At 37.9% G+C, this 17,004-nt stretch overlaps 1 protein-coding gene across 1 annotated transcript in view; it reads left to right on the top strand.

The window, feature by feature from the left end:
- LOC105533026 (cilia- and flagella-associated protein 54-like) overlaps positions 1-17,004 on the top strand; it is a gene marked incomplete at its 5' end in the record, with an annotated part of 140,743 nt that overhangs the window by 24,085 nt on the left and 99,654 nt on the right. Inside the window, 4 exons of the mRNA XM_011971362.1 lie at positions 459-512; positions 4,312-4,507; positions 14,080-14,159; positions 16,027-16,187. Coding sequence (XP_011826752.1) covers positions 459-512; positions 4,312-4,507; positions 14,080-14,159; positions 16,027-16,187 — 491 coding nt within the window. The remainder of the gene's footprint in view (positions 1-458; positions 513-4,311; positions 4,508-14,079; positions 14,160-16,026; positions 16,188-17,004) is intronic.

Genomic DNA, 17,004 nt, shown 5'->3' with positions numbered 1-17,004 from the left:
TAGTCATCAGTGTTATTTAAACTAGGGCTGAATGATGGGATAATGATGGGGAAGTGGCTCCCCGAGATGTCCAGCAATAGGAAAGAGATTATTAGGCTGCATTCATAGGATAAAGTATCACCTACTCATTAGGCTGAAGTTTACAAATAATTTAATGATACGTGAAGAAAATTATGATGTAAAAGTTTAGTGAACATGGAATACAAATCTATTTTTAAAAATTTAAAATACATCAAAAAGACATTAGTAGGAAAAACATCAAATATTAACATTGTATTTCTTAAAGGAAGTTGACTCATGTATGATTTTTACTTTATACTATGCTTATTTTTTCTGACTAGAGCATAAATTATTTTTTCAATAAAAATGATAATTAAAATAATTTTAGAATACGTTAAATGTTTTATTTAAAAGAATACTCAATCTTGTTCTTGCTGTTACTACTTGTATTTTGACAGATATTTCAATCATTTGACTCAGGAAAACCTCTTACCAGTAAAGAAAATATACAGGTAAGGATAATAATATTTTATAAACATGGTTTTCCTAAGTGTGGATAATTTTTGAGTCATTCTAATCTATTTGGTTGATACAGTCTTTGATTCTGAAAATCTGCTATGTAATATTCTTTTTTTTGCCCAGTATCTTTCACAAAAAGAGGACTCTACTGCCCATCTAAATACATTTGTTCCTGTCACAAATGGAATGATTGGGACTTAAGAACTTGATGACCTAGTAATATTTGAATATCTTGAAATAATAATTTTTAAAAATCCTAGGAGTATTGGCAGTCTGTCTCTCCTAGGAGGTGTTAGAGCAGGAGAGCTGTGGCACAACCCTTGTTAAAGGGGGCTATGGATGAGGAAGGAGTTCATAGAACCAGGCGACAGTTAATGCAGATAGATACACATGGTTTTTATTTTTTTAAGTGCTAGGAAACAGCGTTAAGTAAGGTATTTATTTTTAATTAAATAATTTTGAGAGATATTTTCTCAAAGTTGCTTTATTTTTGTCTTCCATAATTTTAATAGGAATATATCTAACTTTTATTAAATGTAATCTTATTACTCTTCTATTAATGTGCATTTTATTTCACAAAGTTCACTTTTAATTATCCTTCAGATGATTCATTGTTTTTTATTTTCCTAAAAATTTGTTTTAATTTATAAGCAATTTGCCTGAAATGAAATAACTGGTATTAGGAAGATAGAAATATGTATTCATATTTCATTTTAGTGTTCCAAGACCTTTGGGTATCTAAGAATATTTCTTCCTTTCCCATCTTAAATGCCAGGGCATCCTAAAACACTTCCTTAGGGAGTGGTTTTGGTATAAAAAGAATGTCTGTCTGATGATTTCTTTTTATGCAAAAAGAGACAAACAGTATAATGGAAATTCAGTTTCTATTAGCTAATTAGTTAAAACAGTACTGTTGGTCTGCTTAAGACTCTTCAGATTATACTTTATGTTTTTTTGCATAAAGAAGCGAGTGCTAAATAATATTACTAATTAATCTTCTTTTGATCCTTAAGTGTTTGTGTGTAATTGTCAAGGCTCATTAAATCACTGTTCGCTGTGGAGAGAAAACAGAAGAGAAACCTTCTCCCAACCAATCTGAAGTTTCATGCTTCAAGCTCTTCCAAACAATGGAATTTTTTTGTTTACATAAGGCAAATAGTTTCTCTTTTTTTTCTAGAATAGATAGCCCCAACATCTGCCTTACATATTAATTCAACAAATAAAATCAAGAGCTTATTGTGTGCAAGGCGGTAGGCTGCCAATCAACATTAGTTCTGATGCTGTCAATCAACACTAATCAATCGACAATACAGACAAACTGCAAACTCTCATGGAGCTTGTATTTTAATGGGCAAGACTAGTAATAAAGCATGATATATAAGTAAATATGTTATAAATATGTAAATTATATAGCGCATTAGGAGGAGAACCATGCTATGGGAGAAAATAAATGCAGCTGTGCCTAAAGGGAATTGGGAGCATGGGGCTAGGTTGGAGATGGTAATTTTGAATAGGGTAATCAGGTTAGTCTTCACTGAAGTGGCTTTTGTGAATAGACCTGAAACAGCTAAAGGTGCAAGTCATATGAAATCTGGAGAAGGAACAATCTAAAAAGAGGGAAAGGTAAGTACAAAGGCCCTGAGACAAGATTGCCTAGCTTGGCGAGGGACATCTAAGCCAGTGTGGCTAGAGCTCTGTGAATGATGGGAGCAGTAAGAGATAAGGTCAGACAGGTCAAATTGAGAAGGGGTAGTAGGGCCGTTGTAACCAGGCTGTTATCTGAGCAAAATGAAGAGCCACTGGAGAGTTTTGAGCAGTAGTGTGTCCTGACTGATTTATGCCATAAAGGGATTACTTTTCCTAATCTGTTGTGCCCGCCATGTGCCAGGTACTGTTCTGATGCTGTCAATCAAATACATTGTCAACCATAACACAAATTCCCAAACCTCAAAACGTTTACATTTGTGTGTGTGTGGGGGGGTCTCTCTCTCTCTCTCTCTCTCTCTCTCTCTCTCTCTCTGTGTTGGAGATATTGAGTTTAGAGATGTATTTGAGATATCTGTTAGACATCCAAGTGGAGGAGTTGAGTCAGAAGTTGATTCTGTGAATTTGGAGTTCAGAAGAGAGGTTGGAGCTACAGCAAAAAAGTTGTGATTTCTTCAGTATTCAGATGAGATTAAAACCATGAGCCTGATTAAGATCACCTAAGGGGAGGGAGTGAGGAGAAGGAAGAGTACTGAGTTCCAGGACAGTCCAATATTAAGAGGTATAAGAGAAGAGGGACCAGCAAAGAAGACAGAAAAGGAGAGGCCAGAGGGATAGGAAGGAAACCAAGGGAGTGTGGTGGCCTGAAAGCCAAGAGGAGAAAGCATGTTTGGAAAGAGTGGGTGATCAGTAGTACAAATTTTGATGATGAATCAAATACAATAATACTCTGAATCTTAAACATGAATTTTTCACATTTAATGTCTCTAAAATCAGAATGCGTTTTACAGTTGATGGCATGTGACAGCTTAATCGGCATATAAAATAATGGCATCAGATCAGAAGTAACATGGTATTTGAAGACTGATAATTGAACATTGGATTTAGCCAAGTGTAGGCCATCGGTGAATTTGACCAAAGGGTTAAGATGTAGGGTTGGAGTGGGTTTAGGAGCAAATGAAAGGAGAGAAACTGGAACTCTTCAGAGTGTTGTTGTGAAGGGGAGGAAAGAATGGGGTAGTGGCTGGAGAAGGAAGTTGGGGTATAGAGAGTTTTGGGGTTATTGAAATGGAGGAGATGAAGCATGGCTGTGTGCTGATAGGAATGTTTCTGTAGAGAGTGGCATATTTATGATATAGGAGAGAATGGCTGAGTAGGCCATTGGAGAAAGGAATGATGGCCTAAGTGGTAATGCCAGCCTTAGATAGCAGAAAGGAAGGTAGAGCTGTGGGGGCAGATGCTCAGGTGGGTGAAACAGATGGAGGAGTTTGCTCTACTCTGACTGCTTCAGTTTTCCTAGTGAAGTGGAGGAAGCAAGGCCATTGGCTGGGAGGAAACCAGGGAAGGAAAGGTTAGAATTCAGAGGAGAGAAGAGTGCGAAATGGTTGTCTAAGAAAGAAAGAGAGGGTGAATGGACTGGCAAACTATTGGAATATTACCAGGCAGCATTGAGGTTTGGTTGGGTACTTAAAATGGGATAATTTGTGTGATTGTGTGATTTTTCTCCATCCCTTTTCCACCCCAGGGACGCAGACCCTAAGAGGGCTCAGAGTTGGATTTCAGAGTTGGAGCTGCGATTTTGCTAAGGAAGTGTGTTTGGATAGGCGAGGACCCAGGGGGTTGAGGGTGTATATGAGAAGGGTTCTAATGATTGACGGTGGACTCTAAGCAGGGTAGGGAGATTGCTTGTCTGCCCATCTTTTCTTCTTCCTGTCATAGTATCTCTGATTTACTCACACTAAAGCAGAGTAGCCAGTGTATGTGTCTAATGAGCTTCCAGTTTGTCTGTTTTGATAAAGGATCCCATCCTTCACTCTGAGCACCAGGTTTACTCTGCCATGATGGCAGAACTGGCCTCATGAGGCACAGGTCAGAAATTGGTGGGGAACAGCAGAAGCATTGTTGAACTGTTTAGATGGTTCCGACGTTACATGTCTCTCTCAATAGACCTCCCATTTACAATACCCCGTGCCCAGCCCTATATTCCTTCATCCAACACCAAATGTGGACTGCAAAAGAATGAAGCTAATAATATCTGAAAAAGTATTTTTCTAACTTGCTCTTTTTCCTTTTTTCCATTTTTTTAAGGCAATGGATGAATTAAGAAATAAAGGCTTGCCTGCAGTTCTGGTTACAATTGGCCAACCGCATCTCTTAAATAAGTTTAATTTTGTTAAAGCATACTTTTTCCTAAGTGTGGCTGCGACAATAAATTGTGTCCCAGAAAATAAATTTAAGACGGTAATTACCGACAGGAGCAAACCAAACCTACCAAACTTGAAAGGTAGTTGTTTTATTTTTTGCTTATTTCCCTTTCTCCTCCCTTTCACTAACTATTCTCCTAGCCCCCACTAATCTATATAAATGATATAGTATATATTCTTCCACATCTTTCTCTAAGCTCATATAATGACACACATATGTACTTATGTCTAGGTGTATGCATATACATAACTGTTTATATATATCCATATTCATATACTTTATATATAATACACTATCATATACATATACACATACATGATGGGATTTATCATTTATTTACAAAATGGTATATTCACATTTTTCTGCATTTGGTATTTCCCATGCAGAAAATCTTCGTTGAAATCACTCCAAGTCTACTGCTTTGTTTTGGTCCGTTATATTGACTGTGTAGTATTCTAGGCCATGATCATCCCCCATGTATGTTCCTTGGAAACAAAGTGCATGTGCACCACTAGAGGAGTGATTGAATAAGAAGGAATGTGCCCCTCCACTGGTGCACGTGCACTTCATTTCCAAGGAACATTGCCACTGTGCAACATACCCGGATGACATAGTGTATCTTTCTATGGGATATATAACCCATGGGTGGGATTTTGGGCTATAGAGAAATTTTCAGTTGTATTAGATGTTGCCTTAAAAATAGGTGATTTTTACCATTCAGTTTGATATTAACTGTGGGTTTTTCATAGATATGCTTTATCAGGTTGAGCAATTTCTCTTCTATTCTTAGTTTGTCAAGTGATTTTTATCATGAAAGTGCTGAATTCTATTAAATGCTCTCTCTGCATCTATTGGGATGATTATGTGGTTCTTGCTTTTTATTCTGCTGATATGGTGTGTTACATTAATTGATTTTTGGACGTTTAACCAACCTTACATTCTTGGGATAAGTCCCACTTGATCATGGTTTATAATTTTTTTTTTTTTTTTTTGAGATGGAGTCTCACTCTGTTGTCCAGGCTGGAGCGCAGTGGTGCAAGCTCAGCTCACTGCAACCTCTGCCTCCGGGTTCAAGTGATTCTCCTGCCTCAGCCTCCTAAGTAATTGGGACAATAGGCGCCTGCCACCATGCCCAGCTAATTTTTTGTAGTTTTCGTAGAGATGGGGTTTCGCCATGTTGGCCAGGCTGCTCTCAAACTCCTGATCTCAAGTGATCTGCCTGCCTCTGCCTCCCAAAGTGCTGGGATTACAGGTGTGAGCCACTGCGTGTGGCCTATAAGTTCTTTTCACTTGTTAGATTCTGTTTGCTAGCATTTTGTTAAACATTATTGCATTCATACTCATAAGACGTATTGGTCTTTAGTTTTCTTATAGTGTCTTTGTCTAGTTTTGATATCAGAGTAATTCTGGGGCCTCTATTTCAAAATGTAGGTTTTTCTTATGGTGAGACCAACAGATCAGATGACTGCCATTGAAAAAATAGTTACAGTTTCCAAGAGGAAGGGTGTGCGACACCACTGTGGGAGAAGGGAACATAGGAGAGCTGGGCTGTGTCTCAGGAGGCAGAGGGCAGTGGGAGGGAAACATGAGCAAGAGCCTTTATTGTGGTTGCTATGCAAATGAATGGGTAAGGCAGGGTGAACAGGCTTAGTATTTGAATAATTTTAGTTTGAATAATTTCAGTGAGCCCTGACAGGATAGGGGCTGTCTCTAGATAACTGATAACTGGGCTTGGGGTGATTAGGGGAAGAGTGGCCTAGAGTAAGAGCCTAATAAAGGAGGTGGTGGGGGCACGGGCTCTTTAGTTTGCACATGAAAGGTGTGCTCACAGGTGAGTCTTTTACCATCTCTAGAAGCTGGGAAGTCAGCAAGGCCCCAAAAGTTATCATTTCTGCATCAGACATACAGAATTTTTTTTTTTTTTTTTTTTTTTTTTTTTTTGAGACGGAGTTTTGCTCTTGTCACCCAGGCTGGAGTGCAATGGTGCGATCTAGGCTCACTGCAACCTCCGCCTCCCGAGTTCAAGCAATTCTCCTGCCTCAGTCTCCTGAGTAGCTGGATTTACTGCCCAGTAGGTGCCTGCCACCATGCCTGGATAATTTTTTTGTATTTTTAGTAGAGATGGGTTTTTATCATGTTAGCCAGGCTGGTCTTGAGATATACAGAAAATGTAAAGACGTAATTAATATGGCCTCATAGAATGAGTTGGGAAGTATTCCCTCCTCTTTTATATTTTAGAAGAGTTTGTGAAGAATTGATATTAACTCTTTAAATGTTTGGTAGAATTCAACAGTGAAGACATCTGAGCTTGAACTTATATTTGTGGATAGCATTTTGATTAGCAATTCAATCTCTTTTTGTAGTTCTCTTAAAATTGTCTATTTCTTGACTCAGTTTTGATAGTTTGTGTCTTTCTAGGAATTCATCCATTTCATCTGTGTTATTTAATTTATTGGCATACAATTTTTCATAGTCTTCCTTTATAATTCTTTTTTTGAAATTTGTAAGATTATAGTCATGTTTCCTCTTTCATTTCCAATTCTATTAATTTGAGTCTTTTCTCCTTTTGTCTTTCTCAGTCTAGCTATAGGTTTTTCGATTTTGTTGATTTCTTCTACTTTTTCTTCTATTTTCTATTTTATTATTATGTATTTCAGTCTTTATTATTTTCTTTGTTAACTACCCTTACGAGTTGGGAAAAAACCTTAGAGGGGCTCCTGTGTTATCAGTGTTACTTTACTTAAGCTAGAGACTCTGTCCCACAAGGTGGTGAGGCTGGGTGGAACAAGGGAACCCTGTCTTCTTAGTTGTGCCAGTTTGAAGTGAAGTTTCCATCTCACTGAACAGGCGGGGGGAAGAGAAGTAGTCATCTTTCTCCAAATACCGCAGACTTGTAGTACTGTTCTCACCGCATTTTAGTAAGTGTTTTTGAGTAGATGTTTAATCATTTGCTGTATGGCTTTAGAATCATTTCCAGAGACTTCAAGCATTAAAAAACCAATAATTTTTACTAATTTAATGGTAAAGTGGGTTCATAGAGCTCTTCACATTGGGATGCCAGAAGTTAATCTCCTGAACAATGTGTTTTTGAGATTTATCTATATTTATGTTGGTAGCTGTGATTCCTTTATTTTCATTTTATTTCTTCATGTACTGATGATAGACATTTAGACTGTTTTCTATAAACATTCTTGTACATGTCTCTGAGTGCTTATGAGTAAGAGCTTCTGTATATCTAGGAATGAAATTGATGTGTCATATTTAACTTAAAATTTAAAGTTAATTAGTATCTCTACCCTCTTCATAGATAATTTTGCTCTGATCACCCCTTCCTACTTTAATAATTTGATAGCTTTAGGTTTTAGGTTTTTTTTTTGTTAATTTGATATTTAGACATTATACTATTTTTTTTCCCACTCAATAGTTGTTTAGCTTTACCTACTTATTTGCTGTTTTCTTTGCTCACCATTACTTATTGTGTTTCAGACTTTGGACATCTCTTTTCCCTGAGATGTTATATCCTTTGTAAGTTTAGATAAATAGCTAGTGTGTCATTATCATTTATTTAAAAAATCTATCTTTTCCTCGCTGAAATAAGAAATTCATTATATAATAAATTCTCATATGTACTAGGTTGTGATTCTTTTTTCATTTTACAGTTTTAAAAATTAATATGTAATAGTTGTACACATATGTGGGGTATTTTTTTTATATACACATAAAGTGTGTAATGATCAAATCAGGGTAATTGGGATATCCTTTATCTCAAACACTTGTCATTTCTTTGTGTTGGGAACACTCTGAATCTTCTCTTCTGTTTTGGAATATACTATAAATTCTTGTTAACAGTAGTCACCCTACTGTGCTATCAAACACCAGAATTTATTTCTTCTATTTAATTGCATGTTTGTACCCACTAATGAACTTCTCTTCATCCCTCCTTCCCATCTCCCCTTCCCAGCCTCTAGTAACCACCATTCTCTCTAGCTCCATGAAAACAATTTTTTTCTTAACTCCCACATATGAGTGAGAACAGGCAGTGTTTTTCTTTCTGTGCCTGGCTTATTTCACTTAACATATAAAGAACTCACACAACCCAACAGCAAAATAAACACAAGTAATTCAAATAAAAAGTAGGCAAAAGACCTGGGTAGATATTTATCAAAAGAAGACATATTAGTGGCCAAAAAGCATATGAGAAAATACTTACCATCCCTAATAATCAGGAAAATACAAATCAAAACCACGATGAGATATAATCACACCCCAGTTAAAATAGCTTTTACCAAAAAGACAGAAAATAGCAAATGCTAGTGAGGATGTGGAGAAAGGAAAATGCTCATATACTGTTGGTGGAAATGTAAATTAGTACAACTATTGAAAACAGTATAGTCATTCCTCAAAAAACTGAAAGTAGAACTACTGTATGATCCAGAAATCTTTTCTGTATATCCAAAAGAAAAGAAAATCAGTTTATCAAAGGAATACCTGCATTACCATGTTTATTGCAGCACTATTAACAATAGCCAAGATATGGAATCAACCTAAGTGTCCAGCAATGGATGAATGGATAAAGAAAATATGGTATATATACACAATGGAATATTATTCAGCCATAACAAAGAATGAACTCCAGTCATTTGTAGCAACCCAGATAGAACTGGAGGACATTATGTTAAGTGAAATAGGGTATGATTCTTGATTCTCTATTTCTACTACTGATTTTCCTGGCTTCTTGTGTTAATAAAATAGTTAATTTGATTTTATAACTGAAAACTATTTATTACCTGCTATGTTATTTGAGAATTGAAAAGGTAACAGTGAAAATAAACACAAAAATACTCTCTTAAAACTTGTTATGGTAGAAAAATACAGTAAATTAAATGAATAAAGGCATTGTGGGTTACATGGTAACAAGTGCTTTGGAAAGCAGGAAAGGGGGTTAGGGAGTACAGGAGTGGGGTGTAATTTAAAATAGGGTTGTCAGGAAGAGTCTTAATAAACAGGTGATATTTGAGCACAGGTCTAAAAAAGGAGAGGGAATGAGATGTGAGTTTCTGAGGAATAGTATTCTAGATTAAGGGAACAAATACCGAGACTCTGAGATGGGCATGTGGCTGGCATGCTTGAGGAACAGCTGGAGCCCAGTATGGCTGGAGCAGAGTGAACAAAGGTGAAAGTTCTAGGAGATGCTGTCAGGGAGATAACAGAGTGATTATGAAAGGATTTGAAGGTCATTATAAAATACTTGGCTTTTATTCTGAGCGAGTTGGAATACCACTGGAAAAGTTTTAAGAGGAAGAACTAAAAGTTTCTAAAGCCTAACTCTGGTTTCTGTATTGAGACTAGGTCAGGCTATGGGGTTAGGGGAACCAACAGGGTGAATAATTTGAAGAGCATAATCATATTTCTTTTTAAAAGGCTATTGAATAATTCAATTAGAGCTTATGATGGCTTCAACAAGAGTAGTTGCAGTGGAGGTGGTGAGAAGTAGCCAGATTCTGGATATACCTTGAAGGTGGAGTCAAAAAGATTTGAAAGGGAAGATCAGAAGTTCACTCTGGGGCAGGTTAAGTGTGGGATGCCTTTTAAGTACCTGAATGGAACTAAAGAGTAGATAGTTTGAGATGTGATTCTGGAGCTCAGGAGAGAAGTCCACACTGAAGAAATGTTTCCCAATCATTAGCCTATAGATGGTATTTAAAGGCCTAAGACTGCGCGTCATCTCCATGGAAATGAGTTTAGATGGAGAAGAGACAGGAGAAATGCTTGGTTTCATCAACAAGAGGTCAAATAAATGAAGGAGAATCCACAAAGGAGACTGAGAAAGGATGAGTGAACAAGGTGTTTTGAGGAGGAAGGAGTGATCAATTGAATCAAAAGGCCAAGGAAGATGGAGGTTGGACTTAACAAAAAGAATGTCATTGAAGAATCTAGAAGATGAACTTTGTTGAACTAACCCTTATTGGAGTGGAATCAAACAGAATGTGTGCGGGGGAATCAGAATGAATGGAGATAAATGGGGAAGCTGCTGAAAGGGACAAAAGAAGGTTTTTTTTTTTTTTTTAAACTGAAAAAGTAGCAATCTGTTTTTGTTTTGATAGGAATCATCAAATAGAAAGAGGGAAAATAATGATGATGCAAGGTGTGGAGTGAGGAGATTTCTAACTTGATACCCTTAAGTAGGCAAGATGGGAATGGAACTAGCACTCAAGTGGAGGGTTTGGCCCTACATGGCAACATAAAATTCACCTATAATGACAAGTTGAAGGGCAGAGTGTATAGGTTTACATGCTAGTGGATGGATAGATGTGTTGTAGATATGTTTGCAAGTTATTTGGTAATTTCTTTGGTTTCTTCATTGGAATGGGAAACAAAGACATCAACTGAGTGAGAACCAGGGAGGAAGTGTTGGAGATTTAAGGAGAGAAGAGAAGGGATGAATTAGTTGTCTGAGAGCATAGGAGGGCAGATGGACTAGGGAAATGGAGCAGGACTGCTGGGCAGCTTGCAGAGCCTTTTTGTATTTCTGTATGAATTTAAAGTGAGAAGAGTTAGCATGGTTTTTTTCCCAGCCACATTAAAATTCAGGGCTGCCGATGTCAACAGAGAATTGGATTTGCTGGGGCTTGAGGATTGACCAGGTAGGTGCCATAAAGGAGAGATGGGTAAAGACATTTAAGGTGTTTGCAAGAATGATTATGTTTGATAAACTAAGGAACTAAAGCTGGGTAAGGAGGGATGAGATGGCAGGGGAAAGAGAGGGAAAGGGAACAGTGAAACACTGGTAGTGTCAATGGATTGTGGGTTCTAGAAGGGGTGAAGTATTACTAGATTCATGATTCCTGAAAGAACAATCTGGAAAAAATTAGTACTTTTGTCTGTTAAGGTCATCACTATTCACCCTTCACTTTTTCCTATTTTCCTTATATATTCTTAGGAATATTCTACCTACATACTTCAAGGTAATTCAATCTGATTCTAAACAAGAAAACTACAATAACAAAAGACAAAAGGCTTTTTCATTGGAATTCGTTAAGATGCTTATATTAATTTTAATGTAATTTATGTATTTTTATTGTCTTCCCGTCCAAGAACATATTTTCTCATTTTTTCATATTTTGTGCCCTTTTAATTTTCCCTTCCTGGAGTTCACAATTAGACCCATATTCTCTACTATCATTTGTAGATAACATAGCAGCTAGTTCACTTACCAAGCTACTCCACTCAAATCAAAGACCTGGAAAAACTTCCAGTTTCCCCTTTTCTCCCATGCTTTTCCCTTCAGCAGGTGACATCACCTCACTTCACATCCAACTCCTGATTTTAGTTGATTTTAATTCTAGATTCTTATTCGTTTTCCTTTAGCATGTTCATTCTATTTCAATAACTTTATTTAGTACTACCTTTTTACATATGTAATTACCTGTTTAGAATTAAATATGTAGATTTTCTATCCTTTCCTCAGTATTTCTAGATGTTAATCCTAGTCTTCTGGCTTCCATAAAAGCAGATAAGAGATCTATTTATTTTATTTTAGAAAATTTGATTTTTTGATTGGAGATGTTTCTCTTAATTCTTTTAGATCAGGGATTTGATTGGAAGCACATCTGCCTGATACCTGCCTAAACATTGAAAGAATCTGCATTTTGACAAAGCATTTCATTCCAGAAAGCATTTTCTGGTACTCTGCTTGCACTTCCCTAAGTGTTCTTATTATTTTGGTTTCAATTTGTCATGCCTCCTAGCAGTTCTATTTCCCATTTGAGTTTCCTCTCCTTGCCTACTGAGCCCCTGTAGAAGTCAGGCTAAGCTGGTCTGTTGTAGCAAATCAGTCTTTAAATATCATGGCTTACCACAGCAAGGATTTAGTTCTTGCTCAGATTGACAAGGGGCTGTGTTTTGCAAAGCCACTCAGGTAGCCAAGTGCTACTATCTTGGAGGCGCACCATCTGAAACACTCTGCTCTGACCTTGCCTAGAAAGGCATAGGGTGGCACATGAGCCCTTAAATGGAACTCTGAAATTTAGTCTGGAATTCTGGAATTCTTATTTAATTGGATAAGACCATATTTAAGTGCAAAGAGGGCGGGAAGTATGGCTTGCCAAGTGCTCAGAAAGGAGAGGAGCATGCATTAAGTGAACATGATTAGTCTGAACCTCAGATCCTGGATATGGTGTTATTTTTGCTGGTCATCCCATTGGGGTTCCTGTCATGTTGGCATCAGCTATGCAATGGAGAAGGTGAAGTCAGTGAGATGTAGAGTGGCAGGCAGGTAACCAGCCTCTCCTAAGACATGAGGACTCCTATATCTCTTCGCCTATGGATGGCCTGTCTAGCTCCTCTTTTTATTCTAGAGCAGAACACTCGTGTGGGACCTGTGTTAATTTTATCACACACAGGTTCATCGAAATGTCTAGGTTAAACTCTTCCTAGGGTCTTTTGTATGGTAACATGCATTCCAGGCTTCTTTTGTACCATGTTCAGGCATTTGTTTTCTCTCCATCATTGTCTCTCTCATTCTTACTTTCTCCCTTAGGTGAGAAAGCCCAGTCTCAGATCCTCCTGCTGGGCCTTCCAAGAGCCCTAGCCCTCCCTCATCCTCAGCTGACCCCTAGATTCAGACCCTCATAATTTAGGAGGCTAGCCAGGTAGGGAAGGTTGGTGTTGAAAGAGGAGAGGAAGTTAGGTGTATTAAGTTCCATGTTATTTTAGAATTCTTCTTCGCACTTAACAAACTTAATTTCTTCAGGTGGATATATTTTTCTGTCATTTGTAGTAAAATGATTTGTGGTTCATCTTTCTCTCCCATAATCTAGAAGCCCAGTTGAATGAAGCAGGCAAAGACAGTGATCTGAATTCTCTCACTTCTCCACAGTTCAGAATAAAAGCAGACTTTGGATCGTGGATGAGATTTTGAAAGAGATATTCGAGTATTGTGGATTATGCTGTTCCAACTGGTCTCACGCTCAGCTCTTAGACTGAGGGGCATGTACATATCAGAAGAACTGATGCTTCCACAGAGATCTTATTGAAATGTTAGAGGAGAAACTATATCAGTAGCCAATAGCTTGAATAACATCACTAAATACCTAAAGAATTCTTTCAGAATTGTCTGATTTGTTGTAAGAATCAGCTTCAGCCTTCTAATATATAACATTAGGGACTATTTGATATAGGAATATGCTTCTATATTCCTATGTTTCTATATTATCATTGTGTTTTAAAAAATTATTAAACTTACGGATAGTTTTCCTGTGAATGATGAGTTTTAAAAACTATTAATAGAATTAGGGTGGGTGCAGTGGCTCATGCCTATAATCCCAGCACTTTGGGAGGCCGAGATGGGTGGATCACTTGAGCTCAGGAGTTCAAGACTAGTCTGGCCAACATGGTGAAACCCCATCTCTACAAAAAATACAAAAATTAGCCGGGCATGATGGTGGCCTATAGTCCCAGCTACTAGGGAGGCTGAGATGAGAAGATGGCTTGAGCCCAGGAGGCAAAGGTTGCAGTGAGCTGAGATTGTGACACTGTGCTCCAGCCTGGGTGACAGAGCCAGACCCTGTCTCAAAATAAAATAAACCTAGAATTAATATTTAAACTAACCATAGGTATTCTTGGTCCTTCCAAAATTTTGTGTCTTTATAGAGATATATTCAAAGGATGATGGAAGTTCATTTTATAATCTTACAAAACTTAAAGATGAGACCACTCTTAGCATGCTAAAGGTAAGTTTGAAATTGTTTTCAAACCATAATAAGTTAGTTACCAAAAATGCACTATTAGGCCCTGGATGGGCCTGCTATCAGAGTTATTCTTGCTCTTGTGAGAGCAATTACCTTTTCTTGCATAAGAATGGATTGGAGTCAGAGATGGAGTTTACTCCTCATGAGAAAAGTGGATGTCCAGTTTTGACTTCACAACCTGATTAAAGTGCTTCAGAAAATATGATTTGGCTGGGCATAGTGGCTCACACCTGTAATCTCAGCACTTTGGGAGGCCGAAGTGGGCGGATCACCTGAGGTCATGAGTTCAAGACCAGCCTGACCAACATGGAGAAATCCCGTCTCTACTAAAAATACAAAATTAGCCGGGTGTGGTGGTGCATGCCTGTAATCCCAGCTACTCAGGAGGCTGAGGCAGGAGAATCACTTGAACCCAGGAGGTAGAGGTTGCAGTGAGCCAAGATCGCACCACTGCATTCCACTCTGGGCAACAAGAGCGAAACTCCATTTCAAAAAAACCCCCAAAAAACATGATTCACTATTTGGTGGAATATAAGTATTCAATGCCCTGTTTATCATTTCCCAATAATAGTGATGACAATGGCAACAACAGCTTTTGCATGATTATTTAATTTTTATAACTTAATGATGTAGGTAGTAATCAGTTTTGAACTGTGCTGTGCTGAACCATGAGAAAACTGAGACTTAAACATCTAACAATTTGACTAACATCATACAACTAATAAAATATAGATCCAGGAGGACTGCATCTGTTTGATTCAAAATCCACATCCACGTTCTTAAACATTATGCTAAATTGCCCTAATATTTATGTAATATTCACTGCTCTGCACAAGTACATTTTTAGTGGCCTGTCACTTGAAAGATTGGTTGGTCCCTTTATCTTCTGCCATGTCAGGTTGCTATTTACTATTGATTGTCTACTGTAAAAATCTCAATATCTTCACATTACCAACTAGGTGACCATACTGTAACTTGAAATACAGTTGATCCGCATTATTCACAGATTCTGTGTTTGCTAATTTACGGATCTACTGAAATTTATTTGTAGTCTGAAAATCAATACTTTTGGCCCTTAGTTGGCTATTCGTGAAGACATACAGAGCATAGAAAAATTTGAGCTGCCCAATCACACATTCCCAGCTGAGTCGAACAAGAAGATGCTCTGACTTTTTGTTGCCACTCTCGTACTATAAACAAGTGTCCTTTTCATGGTCTGTTTAGTACCATGCTTTTTGCATTTTTGTCAATATTTACAATGACCCTCCAGCATAGTGCTGAAGTGCTGTGGAGCATTTCTAAGTTAAGAGGGCTGTGATGACCCGGAGAAACTATGTGTGTTAGCTAAGCTTCCTTCAAAAGTGAGTACTATTGGCTGTGAGTTGCAGGTTAGCGAATTAACAGTATATGTTAAATATACTGTTATATATCCTTAGCCACAAACACACATTAAACAAGGCTATGTATTGAGCAGTTAATGAAAATGTTGTGACCAGAGGCTCTCAGGTACTTTTCTCCATATCTCCCCTAGGAGCAATGGCTCAGTGTCCAGTAATCAGTGTTTGCGAGAACTTTATAGAACATAACTACTGTGAATAGTAAGCACCAGCTGTGCATAAAAGAAAAAGTCACTGTCGTTCATGCTGATGCTTGCTTTCACCTTCCTTTTCATTTTCTGTTGCCTTTTTCCTTTTTGCTGAACTCTCTTCTCTGATGATTAGATACAGAGTTCCTTTTTGGTCTTCCGTTCATTGTTATTTTTCAGTACATGAAAAATATTTGCTAAAGAAGGAAGAGACATTATTTGTATTATTTCTGAACTCAGTCATGTATGGTATCCTTTCCTTAGTCGATGTTACTGATGGAAGCTGAGGACAGGTTAAACTTCCTTCTGTCCGAGGTGGAACAGAAGAGCCTGTCTCAGTGCTCCGCTGGCGAGCTGGAGATTGTGGTGGAGGCCAGGCTTCAGCTGGCTGCAGTTGCTCTGCAGAGGCACCGGGCAGCATACAGGTACGTCTCTCCATGCACAGGGGAGGGATACCTTTGAAGAGAGATTCCTCACCCTAGTTTGTTAAATAGACTTAAATTTTATGTAAGTTTTAGAAATTCCTGTATCCATAGTTTGCTTGCTTTTTATTATTCAGGGAAGTTTTCATACATGATTACATTTGAAATTATAGTTCTGGCTGGGTGCAGTGGCTCATGCCTATAATCCCAGCACTTTGGGAGGCTGAGGCGGGCAGATCACTTGAGGCCGGGAGTTGGAGACCAGGCTGGCAAACATGGCGAAACCCCATCTCTACTAAAAATATGAAAATTAACCAGGCTTTGTGGCGGTGCCTGTAATCCCAGCTACTTGGGTGGCTAAGGCAGGAGAATCACTTGAGCCCAGGAGGCAGAGGTTGCAGTGAGCTGAGATCGCCCCATTGCACTCCAGCCTGGGTGACAGAGCGAGAGTCTGTCTCAAAAAAAAAAAAAAAAAAAAAAATTACAGTTCTCAATTAAGCGATTATTTATGAAGGCACACAGCTGGGTTGTTTAATTTCATATATAGAATGAACAAATTCACAAGACAGGGATGCCCTCTCTCACCACTCCTATTCAACATAGTGTTGGAAGTTCTGGCCAGGGCAATCAGGCAAGAGAGAGAAGTAAAGGGTATTTAATTAGGAAAAGAGGAAGTCAAATTGTCCCTGTTTGCAGATGACATGATTGTATATTTAGAAAACCCCATCATCTCAGTCCAAAATCTCCTTAAGCTGATAAGCAACTTCAGCAAAGTCTTAGGATACAAAATCAATGTGCAAAAATCACAAGCATTCTTATA

Source organism: Mandrillus leucophaeus, unplaced genomic scaffold, assembly GCF_000951045.1.
Source record: "Mandrillus leucophaeus isolate KB7577 unplaced genomic scaffold, Mleu.le_1.0 Scaffold1215, whole genome shotgun sequence".
NCBI lineage: Eukaryota > Metazoa > Chordata > Mammalia > Primates > Cercopithecidae > Mandrillus > Mandrillus leucophaeus.
This window is presented reverse-complemented; position numbering and strand designations above follow the sequence as displayed.